Here is a 15,773-nt window from a genome sequence, read left to right as displayed (position 1 = left end):
CAGGAAATGAATGTTCTTTTGATTGGCAACGGCGGCCGCGAGCATGCTCTTGCCTGGAAGCTCAACCAGTCGCCGCTGGTTGAAAAGATCTTTGTTGCTCCTGGCAACGGAGGTACTGCCAATTTAAGCAAAGCAGAGAATCTGCAGATTGGCTCTTCCAAGGCAGATTTCGATGCTCTTGTTGAGTTTGCAGTGAAAAACAACGTCAAACTGGTAGTTCCCGGCCCGGAGCAGCCATTGGTTGAGGGCGTCACTACCAAGTTCACGAATGTGGGCATTCCTGTCTTTGGTCCGAGCGAGGCAGCTGCTCGCATGGAGGGCTCCAAGACGTTTTCAAAAGATTTCATGGCCAAGCACAACATCCCTACGGCTGCATTCCAGAACTTTACTGATTTCGAAAAGGCCAAGCAGTATGTGGCCAGCGTGGACCACAAGGTCGTGATCAAGGCGTCTGGTTTGGCGGCTGGAAAGGGCGTCTTGATGCCCGAGACCAAAGAGGAGGCCTACGCCGCTCTTGAACAGGTTATGAAGGACAAGGAATTCGGTGACGCTGGTGACGAAGTTGTCGTCGAAGAGTGCCTCGAGGGTGATGAGCTTTCGATCCTCGCCCTCAGCGATGGCTACACTATCATCGATCTTCCTCCTGCTCAGGACCACAAGCGGGCTGGCAATGGCGATACTGGTCTCAATACTGGTGGTATGGGTGCTTATGCCCCTGCTCCCGTTGCCACTCCGGCAATTATTGAGCAGATCCGTCAAACCATCCTTCAGCCGTCTATCAAGGGTATGCGCAAGGATGGCTTCCCGTTTGTTGGTGTTCTTTTTGTCGGCATCATGCTCACTAAAAAGGGCCCTCAGGTTCTGGAGTATAATGTTCGTTTCGGTGATCCCGAGACCCAGACCGTCCTTGGTCTGTTAAAGACCGACTTGGCTGAGATCATGCTGGCTGCGGCTGAGCACCGTCTGGACGCCGTTGACGTCGAGATTGACCCTGGTTATGCTGCTACTGTTGTTTTGGCTGCGGGCGGATATCCTGGCAACTACCCCAAAGGTGACGAAATCACCATTGGTTCTCTGCCTGAGAATGCCCAAGTTTTCCATGCCGGTACCAAGGCAGTTGGCGACAAGGTCGTCACAAATGGTGGTCGTGTTATTGCTGTTTCTGCCGTTGCCCCTACACTTCGTGCGGCAGTTGATGATGCTTACCGCGGGGTCGATGCTGTCAAGTTCTCCAACCGTTACTTCCGCACCGATATCGCTCACCGTGCATTCAAGGCTGCCGATGCTGCTGCTTCTGCGCAGGCGATTACTTACGAAAGTGCTGGTGTTTCCGTTGATGCTGGTAACAAGTTTGTTGAGCAGATCAAGGCCAAGGTCGCCTCTACCAAGCGGGCTGGTGCTGACGCTGAGATCGGCGGCTTTGGTGGTCTTTTCGATCTCAAAGCTTGCGGCTACAAAGACCCCCTCCTGGTGGGTGCTACCGATGGTGTTGGTACCAAGCTTATGATTGCACAGAGCATGGATATCCACAACACTGTTGGTATCGATCTCGTGGCCATGAGTGTCAATGATCTGGTTGTCCAAGGCGCTGAGCCCCTGTTCTTCCTCGACTACTTTGCCAGTGGTAAACTGCGCCCTGAAGTTGCCGCAGGCTTTGTTTCAGGTGTTGCTGATGGCTGTGTCGACGCCGGCTGTGCCCTGGTTGGCGGTGAGACGGCTGAGATGCCTGGTCTCTATACCGGTAACGACTACGACGCTAACGGTACTTGTGTTGGTGCTGTTGAGCGTGACCAGGTTTTGCCTCGTCTAAATGAGCTCGCTGAGGGCGACGTTCTCCTGGGTCTAGCTTCGGCTGGCATCCACTCCAATGGCTTTTCTCTTGTTCGCCGTATTCTTGAGGTGAAAAACGTTCAGTTCACCGACAAAGCTCCCTGGGACCCTAAGACGAGTGCTGGCGAGTCTTTGCTCACCCCCACTCGCATTTACGTCAAGTCTATTCTGGAGGTTATTCGCCAGCCGAACCAGGGCGGCGTTGTTGCCCTTGCTCACATCACCGGTGGTGGTCTGGTTGAGAACGTGCCCCGCATTCTCCCCAAGACTCTGGATGCCGTCGTCGATGTCAAGACGTGGCCTCTGCCTCCTGTGTTCAGCTGGCTGGGCAAGGCGGGTAACGTTCCTGTCAAGGACATTTCCAAGACTCTCAACATGGGCATCGGTATGGTTGTGGTAGTCAAGAAGGAGCAAGCCGAGGCTGTCAAGGCTACTTTCTCCAAGACCGAAAGCGTTTATGAGATCGGTCGTCTCGTCAAGGGCAGTGGTGTATGCACATTGACCAACACCGAGGGCTGGTACCAAAATATAGTCTAGTTAATTAAGTTTATTTACTTCCATGCGAATGGATTTTCCTTCATCAGGGATTGAATGTGACGGTTCGACTGCTCGTAAACAACAAACATGATACCTCCAGAGAGCCAAATACGTAGCCAGCGGGGGAAAACACCTGCCCAGAGTCTTGCCACGCCTTCTTCACTATAAATACGATAGGCGCACAACAATGAGTTTCCATAGAGCTTGAGACCGTTTGTAGTTTGCATACGCGACTTGATCACGTCAATAGGCTGAGTGGCCAGCGCCTGCACCAAGCCAGTGATTCCTGTGAGAGCGACAAGAGGTGTGAGGCCAATAACTTCTTCATTAGGGGTGAAAATCTGCCGCAGGAAATTGTAAGTTGTGAAATTCAACGAGGAGTTTGCAATCTGCCTTAAGATTGTAGGATTAAAGCCTTGCCAGAATGCGCGAACACCGCGATCGCTGTACATTTTCTGGGCCGTTCTCAAGAATCCTTGCGCTTCAGACACTTCGTAAAGTGAGTTCTGCGGCATGACGGCAATCTGGGGTCGAATCTGACGAGGCCGCTTAGTTCCCGCGTTTGAAGAAACCGGTCGCGGCGTGGTGGTAGTCTTGAAAGCGGCCTCTGTGCCTTTAGAGCCAGGAACAGGCAAGCTCCCTTCAGCATAACCTTTACCCAAGGCACTAGACTCAATCATGGTGGTCTTGACGCTTTCAAAAGGGACCAAAATCACCGACTCGGCAATGCCAGTCAAAATACCCGCAACCGCCATTTGGCCTGCACTAGCAATTGCAGATGGCTTGCCACTAGAGCTTTCGGTCATGAACTTTGTTGCCCAGTTGTATACGCGGAAGCGAACCATCGTTTTGACTGCCGAGCCCAGAATAAGGGCCGACGAGCCCTTGTAGAAAACCGAAGTGTAGTTGGGCACTCTAAACTTCTCGGCCATTCCAAGTGGACGAATCGCAATCTGCTCACGCACCTTGAGATACTCGAGCGGATATGTGACGCACGACTCGACAACCGAAGCCGTGACACTGGCAACCGCAGTGCCAAACAGTGTTTCGGACATGACTAAAATGTTCAGAGGGACTACAGAGGATGTATATTAAATATTAGGCAAAAGAATCAACGCATTCTACGGAAAGGGCGAGTGTGTCCATAAAACTGTTGACACCCACCCGCAGACTTCGCTCGCTTTTGGCCCTGAACTCGACTACGAGCTTGCGATCTTCTTGGGTGGTTTTTCTGGTGATCTCGTCTGGTTTCAGCTCCGAGTCGGGGAAAATAGCATTGTACACCGCTTTAGCTTGTTCGGATGTCTCAAAAGGGATCTCTACGACGCTGAAATGTTAGTCCAAAGCCCTTCATATAGCTCTTCTATACCTACAGTGATTGATCCATGACTAAGTGGTGATGGTTTCGAGATTTATGCACAAGATCTACGACGTTAAAAATGCAGTATTGCGGTAAAAAGACAGCATGGGGTCTTCACCGGTTCGAGTAGAGGTTTCTTTGCTTGCCCAGTTCTTCAAAAAATCACCATGCGAGGTCGCAATTGCTTTACGATTGCACACCTGCTCATAAAGCTGTGCAGCAAAAGTGAAATCGGTAGGAAACATGATATCGAAAAAGCCCTGTAAAGCCATATAGGTTGGAATTGTGATCGGCATGCCCTCCATGAACGTTTGAATAACTGGAGCACAGTATCCCGAGATGTGTTCATCAAAGTTGGTAAAGTCAGACGCAAGTAGCTTGTGGTTGGGAAACTTGGCATTTAAGACATTCAGAAACTGCAAGTATCGCGTGGGGATATATTCGGGAGAGCTCAGGTTGCCATGGAAAGAGTAAACCGAGTTTTTCAACTGGCGTAACAAGCGAGGCTTTTGCAAGGGGTGGATACCTAGCTGGAGAGTGGGCTTATAGTTGATTTTTTCACGGAGACTGAAGAACTGGCTGGCTAGGCTGTCAAGTCTATCGGAGTAGACCTGAGTAAAGTCGCCGTTGCCATCGACCACCACATATGCCTGGTGCGGTTGGTTGGTTGTGTTGTCGTATCGGATACAATCATGAGCAAAATTGTCCCAGACTTCCAGAGCAATAAAAAAGCACGGCCGCTCATCGCGTTTGGACCACTCAAAAACCGACTGGTTCGTAACTGTTACGCGATCACGGTGACCAGCACTGTGTACGTTTTGCTTCAACGCCAGGCTCGCACTGATTTCAATAATATTGTAGTGGGTTTTGGCATAAATTTCCGGCTCATTGTCCCGTAAAAAGTCTAGAATATCCACCATCAATGTACCGTTACCGGCACCCATCTCGTAGAGCACTAGCTCGCTCCGGTCTGCCTGCGATCTGAACTGACCTACGATGTATCTGGCCAAAGCTTGTCCGTAATAAGGGTGGAACAGCTCTGTGGGAGTATGCCAGACTTGGCGATTTACTTTTGCCGTCCGTTTCTCGGCTAGCAGCTTGTCTAGCTGATTTTTGGCGACTTCTGAAGCGTTCAGATCCTTGTCTGCAGAAGCCCGTTTGTACTCCTCGGACCACTCGTCGAGAAAGTCGTCGATATTAGCCATTTCCTTGAATCGGAAGGGTGAGTCTGGACTGAAAATCTCGGCTGTTTTCGCGAAATACCCATAGTGGGGGTTGTACAAACTGTCGTCGATGAAGTCCCGAGCAAGCATTCTCGACTTGACAGGCCTGGTTTTCCGTTTGTACAGTGTCAAATTTGACAGCAAAGGAAACCGTTCAAACTGCTCCATGTTGTCTGAAGCCAGGTACGAGTAGGTGTACGGCGTGACAGTGTAGTCGTGCTCCTGCACATAGTCGTGTTCCTGGGTTTCAGGATTGAACTTGCCTCGTCCACTGAACTTTGGCACCGTTCTTTTCGGAGACTGCGTATGAGCGTGCCGGATCAGCGTTTTTGGCAAAATCGACCTTCGCATCCTCCCAGTCAACCTCAGCTTAGAAATTGCTTGCAATAAATAAAGATACCCGGGCCGTAGCAGTAGCAATAGTCGCGGGCGGCGCCAGCGTCAAGAGCAATATAGAAATCAGAACCACACACGTCGACGTGGCTGTTCCATCTGGCCCTGTTTTGCGGCGCAGCAACCGCAATTGCGTCGGGCGGCGGACCAGAGATCTTCAGCATGGCAGAACGCGTTGAGATAAGCTCGCCTATCGGTCCCTGCCGCCCCGTGCCTGGTGCCTCACTGAGTTGCTCGTCGATCTTCTGCTTGAATCGTGGCTTCGTCTCCGGTGACCTTCGCGCTTTGGCGCCCCGGAACTGCGCAAGAATGCGGCTTTTGTCTACTCGGCTCTTGGGCATGCGCTATTACTATAACCACGCTCGGGGGGAGTGGTGGGTATGGAAAGTCGGATTTTTTTTTGACTCATGCAGATCCGAAAAAAAACTGGTATGACATAAAAAAAGATAGCTACCTAATTTACACGGTACTAACGGGGTTGGATTGACTTTGGTTTCTCAATGTTTCGTTTCAGACAGATGCAGCCGTTACGGCGGGCCTGGATTAGAGAAATCCACCTACTCAATGGCAAGGCTATCGCCCAGCAGGTGCGCGAGGATGCCAAAAACAAGATCGTGAATATTCGCTCAACGCTTTTCCCCGATTTCAGACCCAGTTTGACTATTGTTCAGGTCGGCGAGCGCCCGGACTCGACCACCTACGTTAATGCAAAGCTCAAGGCTGCTCGGGACTCGGGCATTGATTGCAAAGTGATCAAGCTTCCTGAGGACACCAAGGAGCGTCAGCTGGTTGCTGAGATCGAGCGTCTCAACGACGACATCAAGGTGCACGGTGTGCTGGTGCAAATGCCTCTGCCAAAGCACATCAACGAAGAGCGGATCACCAATCTGGTGGCTGCGTCCAAGGACGTCGATGGGTTCTCTGCCGTCAACATGGGCGAGCTGGCAAAACGCTCGGGCTCTCCTCGTTTTGTTCCCTGCACTCCTGCTGGTGTCATGAAGCTCTTGAAAGAAACCAAGATGGACCTCCGCGGAAAGAAGGCTGTCGTCGTTGGCCGCTCAGACATCGTGGGTACCCCTGTGTCGTCTCTTCTCCGACACGCCGATGCCACGGTCACAGTGTGCCATCGTCACACCCTTGGTCTCGCAGATTACATCCGTGAGGCCGACATCGTTGTAGCAGCACTGGGCCGTGCAAACTACATCAAGGGCGACTGGATCAAGCCTGGTGCTGTTGTCATTGACGTTGGCATCAACGTGATTCCCGACGAGAGCAAGAAGAGCGGTCACCGTCTTGTTGGCGATGTCGATCCGTCAGCTGCTGAAAAGGCCTCGTATCTGACCCCAGTGCCGGGTGGTGTAGGTCCTATGACTGTGGCCATGCTAATGGAAAACGTCGTGAAGGCTGCAAAATATTATTATGAGAACCGCTCAAAGACCGAAGTCAATCTCATCACAATCAAGCCCCAGACCCCGGTTCCTAGCGATATCGAAATTTCTCGCTCCGTCGAGCCCAAGCTGATCACAGAGATCGCTAGCGATCTTGATCTGAGCCAGAGTGACTTTGAGCCCTATGGCCGCTATAAAGGCAAGATCGACCTCTCCGTTCTGGACAGACTGAAAGATCGCAAGAACGGTCGATACATTTTGGTTGCCGGAATTACCCCTACGCCATTGGGTGAAGGCAAGTCTACAACAACCATGGGTTTGACCCAAGCTCTAGGTAACCTTGGCAAGCTGTCAATTGCCAATCTTCGGCAGCCTTCTATGGGTCCTACTTTTGGTATTAAAGGTGGTGCCGCCGGTGGTGGTTACGCTCAAGTTATCCCCATGGACGAGTTCAACCTTCACATCACCGGTGACATTCATGCAGTTACTGCAGCCAATAACTTGCTTGCTGCGGCTATTGACACGCGTATTTTCCACGAACAGACCCAGACCGATAAGGGTTTACTCAGGCGTCTGATCCCTGGCGGAAAACTGAACAGTGTTATGCAACACCGCTGGAAAAAGCTTGGTCTACCGGATTGTGCACCCGAGGAATTGATTCCTGAACAGGTTAGAAAACTGGTCAGGTTGGACTTTGACCATGATACCATCACCTGGAAGCGTGTGGTAGACTGCAATGACCGTCACCTTCGTGGTATTACCATTGGTGAGGCCCCCACTGAGAAGGGTCTGACCCGGGAAACAGGATTCGACATTTCTGTCGCTTCAGAGTGTATGGCTATTTTGGCACTCAGCGACTCTCTTGAGGACATGCGTGAGCGTCTTGGCCGTATAACTGTGGGCTCATCGAAGGATGGAGAACCCATCACTGCTGAGGATATCGGCGCTGCCGGTGCCATGTGTGCTCTCATGAAGGATGCGATTAAACCCAATCTTATGCAGAGTCTCGAGGGTACGCCGGTTTTGGTGCACGCTGGTCCATTTGCCAATATTTCTATTGGTGCCAGTAGTGTACTGGCAGATAAGGTTGCCCTGAAACTTGCTGGCACTGATGCTTTGCGTCCAGAGCCGGGCTATGTTATCACTGAGGCTGGTTTTGATTTCACAATGGGTGGTGAACGCTTTTTCGACATCAAGTGCCGATCCTCTGGTTTGGTGCCTGACTGCGTTGTCATTGTTGCTACCGTTCGTGCCCTGAAGTTGCACGGTGGTGGTCCTGAGGTCAAGCCTGGTGCTCCTCTTCCCAAGGCCTACACAGAGGAGGATACTGAGCTTGTTGCCAAGGGATGTGCTAACCTCGCAAAGCAAATTGCCAACGCTTCGTCGTTTGGCCGTCCTGTTGTCGTTGCCATTAACCACTTCATCCACGATACTGACGCCGAACACCAAGTTATCCGCAAGGCTGCTATTGCCGCAGGTGCCGCTGACGCTGTGGTGTCTAAACACTGGGAGAAGGGCGGTGCTGGAGCAATCGATCTCGCTAAAGCAGTGATGCATGTCACATCTACTATTCACGACGAGGTCAAGTTTGTGTACAATCTGAACACGACTGCTGAAGAGAAGCTGAACGCAATTGCCCGCAAGATGTACGGCGCCAAGGGTGTTGAGCTCAGTGATCTGGCCAAGAAAAAGCTCGCCGAGTACGAGGCCCAGGGCTTTGGCAATCTTCCTGTGTGCATTGCTAAGACCCAGTACTCTTTGTCTCATGACCCCAAACTCCGTGGTGTGCCCACCGATTTTGTTGTTCCTATTCGTGATATCAAGGTGTCTTCGGGTGCCGGCTATCTCTATGCTTTGGCAGCCGAAATCATGACTATTCCTGGTCTCCCTACGTTGCCTGGCTACATGAACATTGAGGTATCCCCCGACGGCCAAATTGATGGCATGTTCTAATCCTGTTCCAGCTCTATTTTATAGACTTTTAATTAATTTTCTGGGAAAGGAGCAGATCGCTCACCACTACACTTACAGTATGTAACCATCAGGTGCTTCCAAGCGTGCTGACTATGATTGGAAAAACCGCAGTGGGCAAAGCGGCCAAGCCAGCAGGTGGATATTTAGGAGGGAGGTTCATTCGCAAAGAGAAATTGAATGACGAAAAGTGGGTCAAGCTGCTGGAGGTGGATAAGCCGCCGGAGGACGGGCTGTTTGTGCTGCGAAAGTACGTCAAGAATCCGAAGCTCATGAGCCAAGAGGCCTCGACAACCAGAAGGAATATGCCCATCAGGACACTTGCTCGAATTGTCAAGGCTGCAGTTAAGAACAGCCCCAAAACCCCGAGCAAGCCTAAAGCAGCTCCGCGGGCGCCAGTAGTTTCGGTTGAATCAATGAAGGACTGGAACGAGATCACGGAAGATGAAGAAACAGAAGTACTAAAGTTGGAGGATCTGAAACCAAACGGGACAATTGCCGTAATTGGTGCCGGTATTTCGGGATTATCTACGGCGTGGCTGCTCAATCGTGCCCGACCAGACGTCAAAATCCATGTATTTGACACTAACGAAAAGGCGGGCGGAAAAATGTTGACTTCAGTATCTGAATCAAGACTTTTTGAGTCCGGACCACGGACTTTGTTACCTTCACACCCAGGAACTACGGTTTTGCTTAAGATGTTGTGGCAAATGGGCAAAGGTAGCCAGGTATATGGCGTTCCGAAATCTGCAGCGACAAATCAAAAGGCATTGATTTACAACGGCAAAACAGTCCAGTTGCCGAGATCGTTAGGTGGAGCAGCCTCGTTCTTGTCTAGCAGTCCTATCATGAAGGGGCTTCTCAAGTCTTTTGTTGGCGAGCCCTTTAAAATGGCGCGTGATCGCGAAATTGACGATGAGAGTGTAGCGTCTTTCATGAGCCGCCGGTTCAGCAAAGACTTTGTTGACCGGTTCCTGTCAGCTCTGATGCGGGGCATCTATGCGGCAGATGTCTCGAAACTGAGTGCTCGTTCTGTGGCCAGGCTGAATCGGTTGTACTACCTCGAACGGACAGAGCATATGTCAGTAGTTGGTGCCGCACTCAGCGGCTCCCTGAGCTATCTTAATGACTACCCGAACAAGGTTTTTCCGCTTCTAACTGACGCCATGATCACACCGGAGCGTAGTGACCCTGCAGTGTTGCCTGATATTTCCAAATACAGCCTGCTTGGGTTCAAGAACGGAATTCAAGGCATGGCTCAGACAATTGCCGACGATCTCGCGACACGGAAGAACGTGAGCCTTCATTTTGGTGTGGGCGTGACTAGCCTCGCCCCAGGACTCGACAAAGTGTACCTCACGTTGACCGATGGCTCCAAGTTGGAGGCTGACATTGTGAACAGCACGGTGGCCGACCAAGCTATGTTCACTGATGCGATCAAAGATAAAACAAAACAGCTTAAAGGAACTACACTTGCTGTTGTTAACGTACGGACGGCAGAGCCAATTGCCAAAGACTGGTTTGGGATTCTCATTCCCAAAACCGAAGACGCCCGAAACCCCGAGCACGCTTTGGGTATCATTTTTGACTCGTCGGTGCGGAATGCCGCAGTGTCTATTGAAGACGAACAAAAGGTTCCTGCCATCGAGGGGAGTATTATGACTGTGATGATGGGAGGCGATTTATGGAAAGGCGAACTGACCCCGGGGGAGGCTGAGGCGAACGCTGCGGCAACAATCCGCAAGTATGTAGGCGACTTTGATCAGAGCAACGCCGAGTTCAATGTCCGAGTATGGGAGAATGGAATTCCGCTCTACGAGGTGGGCCACAGCGCGTTGATCCACGATATTCATCAGGCCACAGCCGAGACCTACAACAACCGAGTGATTCTCACCGGCATGGCGCTAGGCCGAGGTGTGGGGGTGAGCGATTGTGTGATTGATTCACTCACCGTTGCATTACGGTTCTCCGAGCAACGAAAACTGCTGCACCCGGAGTTTTTCTTTGGAAACCATACCACGTTAAGCGCCCCTGAGCTGTACGCCTAATGGAAAAAGATCAAGAATAATATGCATATAGTAATGACCGCGGCCATAATGAGCGAGTTCCGCTTTTGCCGCGTATTGATTCGTGAAATAAGTGTGTTGATACCTGGCATTTTGCTCGCAGCGTGCCAGATGCGGCGTTGGACGTTTTTCAGAACCTGCTGCTGGCGAGAGAATTCGGCTCTCGTTTCGTACGCCTGCTGCAAAAGACTATCAGCCAATGAGTTTGATTGCTCAATACGGCCTCGCTCGTCTGCGTAGTACGTACTTTCGTCCTGCGGAGTGCGTGCACGGTGACTTTCGATGTCGGAGCGAACAGAAGATAAGAGGTTTTCGCGGTTCTGCTCAAGTTTGTACTGGTTGGAAAGCCTACTAAACGTCTTTTTGTGATCCTCTAGCACTTCATGGTGCCGTTGTGCTTGATGTCTCCATGCGCTTGATGCTTCCGGCTCGCTTGCAAGCTCAAACAGGCTCTCAACTTTGTCTGCGCGCTCATTGAGATTGTCTTGGATACTGTTGGCTACAGTGCCGGCGTTCTCAGCGTGTGGTCCCAGCGACGAGTATCGCGAGAGCAGCTGGTCGCAGTCTGCCTCTAACGTCCGCGCCTCAATCCGGACTTTGGAGAACATGGCTAGTCGGGTTGCTGACTGTGCCGAGTCCATCACGGGGGAAAAGACTGAACGAACCAAGGGGATTTACATGGCTAAACGCAAAGCTGGGAAGCCCGAGACTAGTGCAGCCGTTAAAAAGCCACGTGTGAGTGAGACGGCCAGCCAGCCTGGCCCGCCTACGGGCTTGGGAAGTACTCTGTACGTACACAACCTCAATGATCAAGTGTCCATAGGCGACCTGCGCCACACCCTGTACATGTTATTTTCTATTTATGGTCACATTGTTTCTGTGAATGCCCACAAATCGCCCAAGATGCGTGGCCAGGCCCACATAGTCTATGCCCGCGAGGAATGTGCTGCGCGGGCCCTGGCCAAACTGCAAGAGCGTCCTGTTTTCGGCAAACCTTTAAAGATCAGCTATGCGAAAGCACGCTCGCACATTTTAGATAAACTAGAGAGCAAACTAGAGAGCTAGGCCAACGGATCTGCCCACGCCCGCCAGCCAAAGAATGTATTTATCTTGACCTAATGAATCCAGCATCGCTTTCGTATTGCACGGATGTAAAAAAAAGCAAGGCAGCCCGGTTACTGGGTGTTCGCAGTGCGAGATGAATTTCCGAACATCTTCGCGGGCTCCGATGATGTCAACTACTGCTTCGAGCGCAGTAACCGGTGTATAGTCATCGTTGTAAACCGAAAAATACAAGACGGGCGTCTCCGGATCTGCAGCCCATGGGATGACGGAGTACACGACGTTTGGTTCGTACTGTATGATGTCAATGGAGTCGTTTGTTTGTCTAAATTCAACAGCACGCTCCTGTAATTGTGCTGCTAGGCCATTGAGCATCTCGCCCCTTGCCACACGCTTAAACAGGACAGAGCCAAGCAAGCGGCCGGTCGGTTAGCTAATGGGGTCCCACGAGGCTGGCTGGCTGGGCTGGCTGGCTTGACTAGACGGCGCACTGGAAATTTACCAGGGCCTAATGAGTGTGCTGTGTCTATAGCAAACCTTAATATGATATGTACCCGACGTCAGATCCAAAAAAAGTCTAGGCGAACGGCTTTGTTCTTCGGATCATTCACGTGACTTCCGGATCGTTGGCGGCCCTCTGCATTGTTGGAAAAGGACTGCCCCACACCCTGTGCCTCCTTGTCCTGGTTGAGCGAAGTAGCGCGGCCGTGCGTTTGATCTGCTGATTTTAGATACTAAATTGAACTATTCGCTTTTTTTTAGATTGCCTGCGAGATTTGCTGAATAGACTCTCGGCCAACCTTTGGTGCGTTTGATATATGCAAACTTTGTAGTATTTTCAGTCATGGGCAAGAACCTTAAAGGCTCATGCAGGGCCTCGCCCCAGACATGCTGCCCTAACCGAAAAATCAACAAGCGCGACGATGAGCAGACCACGTGGTGTATACCCCACAGCTGAGAAGCGAGATTGATGAGAAAAAACCGAGGATTCACTAGATGCTTCTAAAAAAATCAACCTATTAAACTTAAAGTCAGATCTGTATCTAAAAACTCACTTTTTTCGCACGTCATTCCAGGCCCACTGGGACAACAGAACGAACAATAGCAAGCATGCACGTGACTTGCAACATTGCGGAGGGCTTTTCATGCTGCAGACATTGTCCTCGGTGCAACGGCCTCAAAAAATGTCTCTAGGTGACTTGTAATAGTTGAGAACCTGTTGACGAGCCATTTAGTACAACTCATCTTAATTCAGTTTAGATCCAACTACTATTTAGGCTTTAAAGTCGGCGTGGGCCACGTTGAGATCGGCCTCTAGTAGGTAATTTCTGCGGCGAGTGCGTCATGACCAATCCTACCCTACCCTACCCCGCAAATTTGATGCCTTTTATAAGTCAACTCGGTGAGGCTCAAAGTTTTCTTAACTTGAGCCGCAACACAACTAGTGGAACCAGCAAGCCCATCCAGCACGAAAGCACTCTTTTTGTCCACCAAAAGAGTTTGCTGGCCCATTATTATTCCCTTGGCATATTCGGACTATCCTTCTTCTAGCCCCCGCGCTTCAGAAGGTTCCACCCCCATCACATTAACCTGAAGAATTTAAATCCCAACATGGTTTTAACCGGCAGAGGCGGTTTTGGCAACTACGTCAAGGCCAACATCCCTGAAACAGTGCCCATCAGCCCGGCGCCCATCCAGCACGTCAAGTCTCCGACCTACAAATTCCGCACCGGTCGCGGTGGCTTTGGCAATACTATCGAAGCCAGCGAGCTCGAGCCCATCACACCTAACCAGTATCTCGATGAAATGCACCGCCAATCAGAAATCGAGCCCCGCAAATACATGATTGGTCGCGGCGGGCTTGGCAATTTCGTCAACCGCAACGGCATGTCCGCCGCGGCCACCCGGTCGGACCTGTCCAGTACTTTTTCCTCGGGAAGCGAGGGTAGCGACGATCTGGTATCCCCAGTAACTTCTTCGCCCTTGGACATGTTCCGCCCCGTGCGAAGCAAGATGTGGGACCGTATGGTGCGTCCCAGCAAAACCCGCTAACCCCCTCCTAAATTATTTACGATGTTACGAGCTTCACGATACGATATCTGTGCATACCCTAGTATACTATTTTGTACAATATATTTTCACATTTTCTGATTTAGTTATTGAATGCGACATGATATTTCAATAAATAATGGCTTGTCTCTCTACGCAAACCAGCCCAACGTTCAGAGGTGGTTGTTGTCGAACCTAGGCAACAGAGAGCTGTCGTCCATGGCGAGAAGCTGTTGGCGGAGATCTTTACATCCGCCGTGGTCAGACTCGAACTCAAATGTCTCAAAGTCTTGGAAGCCAGCAGCGAAAGACGGGGTATATCCATAGGCAATAGGTGGCGAAACGGGCTCTGCTTGCACACTCACGATGCTGCTCGAAATTGATGCCGCACGCGATGGGAAGCATTCTTCTGACATAGACCCGCACTGGTATTTAGATGGGCGAAGTGCGGTGTCTGACTCAATGTAACTGGCCGCGTCGTTGTTTGGAGTGAACATCCGTCCCTCGTGCGCGCTTTTGAGTTTGGCCAGCGGCACGTTTTCAGCAAGAATAACGAAAACCTCGTCCCAAAGATCCCAAAATACTTTACATGATGCGCCATCGCTGGCCAGACAAAGGTTTTGTAACATGGCACTTTGCGATTTGAGCTTGCGGCACACAGAATAAGAGGAGAGTGTATCAAAAGCCTCTGAGCCTCGTTTCAGAGAGGGCCTTCTAGTATTTGGGTTAGTCAAAGGCGACGGCATCTCTGAGTGCAGAGCAGAGTCTATAGTTGCGGCAACCAAATCGTCGTCCTCGTCGCAGGGTCTGTCGGTGGACATGATATCCTGGACAGTTGTTTGTAACAGGTTGACACAACGTTGCCGGGCACTCATATCCTCTTTCGAAGAGGCAATGTTGCGCAAAATGGGATGCTGGAGGCGGGACATCAGAACCAACTTCTCTTCTGGGCCTACCGTCAAGGCTGCAGAAGAATTTGCAGAGAACAGGAATGCATTTTGTTCAGTGGACTCCATCGTAACAAGCAGTGTTATTTTTGGCTTCTTGATCCAGTCCGGTAATCTTTATAGGATCGCGGTGACAAACGCCGGAAATCCTGAGAGTTTTTAAATGGCTGTCGGCCAGTGCGATCTGTGATCCCCGCACAGCGGATGTATGCTGCAAGTCCTGGGATAAGCATACGGAATATCATCGAGAGTTGCAGCTCTACATTTGAAGCGTTGCTACGAGTAATTTTAACGAGCTCAAAAGATTTTAATATACTGAATACAAGTATTTACACGATATGCATTTTTGCTTGTACCATTACATGGTCTACATCGTCCTGCGCTAGGAGTTTCCCCCCGAGGGACGGCCGTCCCAGATAGGTAAGCTACCGCAGTTATGAAGGCAGGGCTCTGAGCGGCGGAGAGATACCTCGGGCAGCGAAACGACGACGAAAAAAATTCTTTTTTTGCTTATACTACTTTAATGCTCTAAAATACTCGATATGTATTTGTCCGAGGTCCAAAAGCTCGTGGTAAACTGTAGAAGAGCTTATCGAGAGCTGCTTTCGCCTCGCATGCAGCAGCCCGACCATGCACGCAGCAGTACTGCGAGCTGGAACATGGTACTAAATAATAAGTTAACCCAATGGAAATACCGACCGCCTTAAAGTTAAACCAAAGGAGCTAGACCAATTGTGTGGTGCAGATAAATTTCCGTAGTTTTCCGAGACGGCTAAGCGAATTTTTTTGAGAAAGGCGCTGCCGCCTTCCTGACCCTGGGCCTATTCGATCGTAATTTGGTCACATGCCTCACATGAAAGGCGTAGCAAATGTTCAAGTTAAAGGGCCATCTCTGTGGGCCCTCGTCTTATGTACTTCATTTGATACTCTTCGGTAGTTTTAGCACG

The 15,773-nt window shown here is 50.8% G+C and overlaps 11 protein-coding genes across 11 annotated transcripts; 5 read left to right on the top strand and 6 right to left on the bottom strand.

Moving 5' to 3' along the window:
* Nucleotides 1–6: 6 nt before the first annotated feature.
* B9G98_01099 (Bifunctional purine biosynthetic protein ADE1) lies at nucleotides 7–2,367 on the top strand (the record flags this gene model as incomplete). Its single annotated transcript, XM_024807657.1, has 1 exon — nucleotides 7–2,367. One exon carries the CDS (start codon nucleotides 7–9, stop codon nucleotides 2,365–2,367), a length of 2,361 nt encoding a protein of 786 aa, XP_024663425.1.
* Nucleotides 2,368–2,381: 14 nt separating this feature from the next.
* Nucleotides 2,382–3,422, bottom strand: B9G98_01098 (hypothetical protein; the record flags this gene model as incomplete). Its single annotated transcript, XM_024807656.1, has 1 exon — nucleotides 2,382–3,422. The coding sequence occupies one exon, from the start codon at nucleotides 3,420–3,422 to the stop codon at nucleotides 2,382–2,384; it is 1,041 nt and encodes a 346-aa protein (XP_024663424.1).
* Nucleotides 3,423–3,465: 43 nt separating this feature from the next.
* On the bottom strand, nucleotides 3,466–3,754 carry B9G98_01097 (EKC/KEOPS complex subunit PCC1; the record flags this gene model as incomplete). Its single annotated transcript, XM_024807655.1, has 2 exons — nucleotides 3,466–3,694; nucleotides 3,741–3,754. 2 exons carry the CDS (start codon nucleotides 3,752–3,754, stop codon nucleotides 3,466–3,468), a joined length of 243 nt encoding a protein of 80 aa, XP_024663423.1.
* Nucleotides 3,755–3,792: 38 nt separating this feature from the next.
* On the bottom strand, nucleotides 3,793–5,301 carry B9G98_01096 (NADH dehydrogenase [ubiquinone] complex I, assembly factor 7; the record flags this gene model as incomplete). Its single annotated transcript, XM_024807654.1, has 1 exon — nucleotides 3,793–5,301. The coding sequence occupies one exon, from the start codon at nucleotides 5,299–5,301 to the stop codon at nucleotides 3,793–3,795; it is 1,509 nt and encodes a 502-aa protein (XP_024663422.1).
* Nucleotides 5,302–5,315: 14 nt separating this feature from the next.
* On the bottom strand, nucleotides 5,316–5,684 carry B9G98_01095 (hypothetical protein; the record flags this gene model as incomplete). Its single annotated transcript, XM_024807653.1, has 1 exon — nucleotides 5,316–5,684. One exon carries the CDS (start codon nucleotides 5,682–5,684, stop codon nucleotides 5,316–5,318), a length of 369 nt encoding a protein of 122 aa, XP_024663421.1.
* A 177-nt stretch (nucleotides 5,685–5,861) lies between these two features.
* On the top strand, nucleotides 5,862–8,684 carry B9G98_01094 (C-1-tetrahydrofolate synthase, mitochondrial; the record flags this gene model as incomplete). Its single annotated transcript, XM_024807652.1, has 1 exon — nucleotides 5,862–8,684. One exon carries the CDS (start codon nucleotides 5,862–5,864, stop codon nucleotides 8,682–8,684), a length of 2,823 nt encoding a protein of 940 aa, XP_024663420.1.
* A 113-nt stretch (nucleotides 8,685–8,797) lies between these two features.
* On the top strand, nucleotides 8,798–10,750 carry B9G98_01093 (Protoporphyrinogen oxidase; the record flags this gene model as incomplete). The annotated part of the gene is made up of 1 exon (XM_024807651.1): nucleotides 8,798–10,750. The coding sequence occupies one exon, from the start codon at nucleotides 8,798–8,800 to the stop codon at nucleotides 10,748–10,750; it is 1,953 nt and encodes a 650-aa protein (XP_024663419.1).
* A 148-nt stretch (nucleotides 10,751–10,898) lies between these two features.
* Nucleotides 10,899–11,409, bottom strand: B9G98_01092 (Golgi SNAP receptor complex member 1; the record flags this gene model as incomplete). Its single annotated transcript, XM_024807650.1, has 2 exons — nucleotides 10,899–10,905; nucleotides 10,943–11,409. The coding sequence occupies 2 exons, from the start codon at nucleotides 11,407–11,409 to the stop codon at nucleotides 10,899–10,901; spliced, it is 474 nt and encodes a 157-aa protein (XP_024663418.1).
* A 37-nt stretch (nucleotides 11,410–11,446) lies between these two features.
* On the top strand, nucleotides 11,447–11,833 carry B9G98_01091 (putative U2 small nuclear ribonucleoprotein B''; the record flags this gene model as incomplete). Its single annotated transcript, XM_024807649.1, has 1 exon — nucleotides 11,447–11,833. One exon carries the CDS (start codon nucleotides 11,447–11,449, stop codon nucleotides 11,831–11,833), a length of 387 nt encoding a protein of 128 aa, XP_024663417.1.
* Nucleotides 11,834–13,441: 1,608 nt separating this feature from the next.
* On the top strand, nucleotides 13,442–13,882 carry B9G98_01090 (hypothetical protein; the record flags this gene model as incomplete). Its single annotated transcript, XM_024807648.1, has 1 exon — nucleotides 13,442–13,882. One exon carries the CDS (start codon nucleotides 13,442–13,444, stop codon nucleotides 13,880–13,882), a length of 441 nt encoding a protein of 146 aa, XP_024663416.1.
* A 170-nt stretch (nucleotides 13,883–14,052) lies between these two features.
* B9G98_01089 (hypothetical protein) lies at nucleotides 14,053–14,895 on the bottom strand (the record flags this gene model as incomplete). The annotated part of the gene is made up of 1 exon (XM_024807647.1): nucleotides 14,053–14,895. The coding sequence occupies one exon, from the start codon at nucleotides 14,893–14,895 to the stop codon at nucleotides 14,053–14,055; it is 843 nt and encodes a 280-aa protein (XP_024663415.1).
* Between the last annotated feature and the right edge of the window lie 878 nt (nucleotides 14,896–15,773).

The sequence above is a fragment of the Wickerhamiella sorbophila genome (genome assembly GCF_002251995.1).
Source record: "Wickerhamiella sorbophila strain DS02 chromosome Unknown contig1, whole genome shotgun sequence".
Lineage (NCBI taxonomy): Eukaryota > Fungi > Ascomycota > Dipodascomycetes > Dipodascales > Trichomonascaceae > Wickerhamiella > Wickerhamiella sorbophila.
The sequence above is the reverse complement of the archived record's forward strand: the minus strand, read 5'-3'. Positions and strand labels throughout refer to the sequence as shown.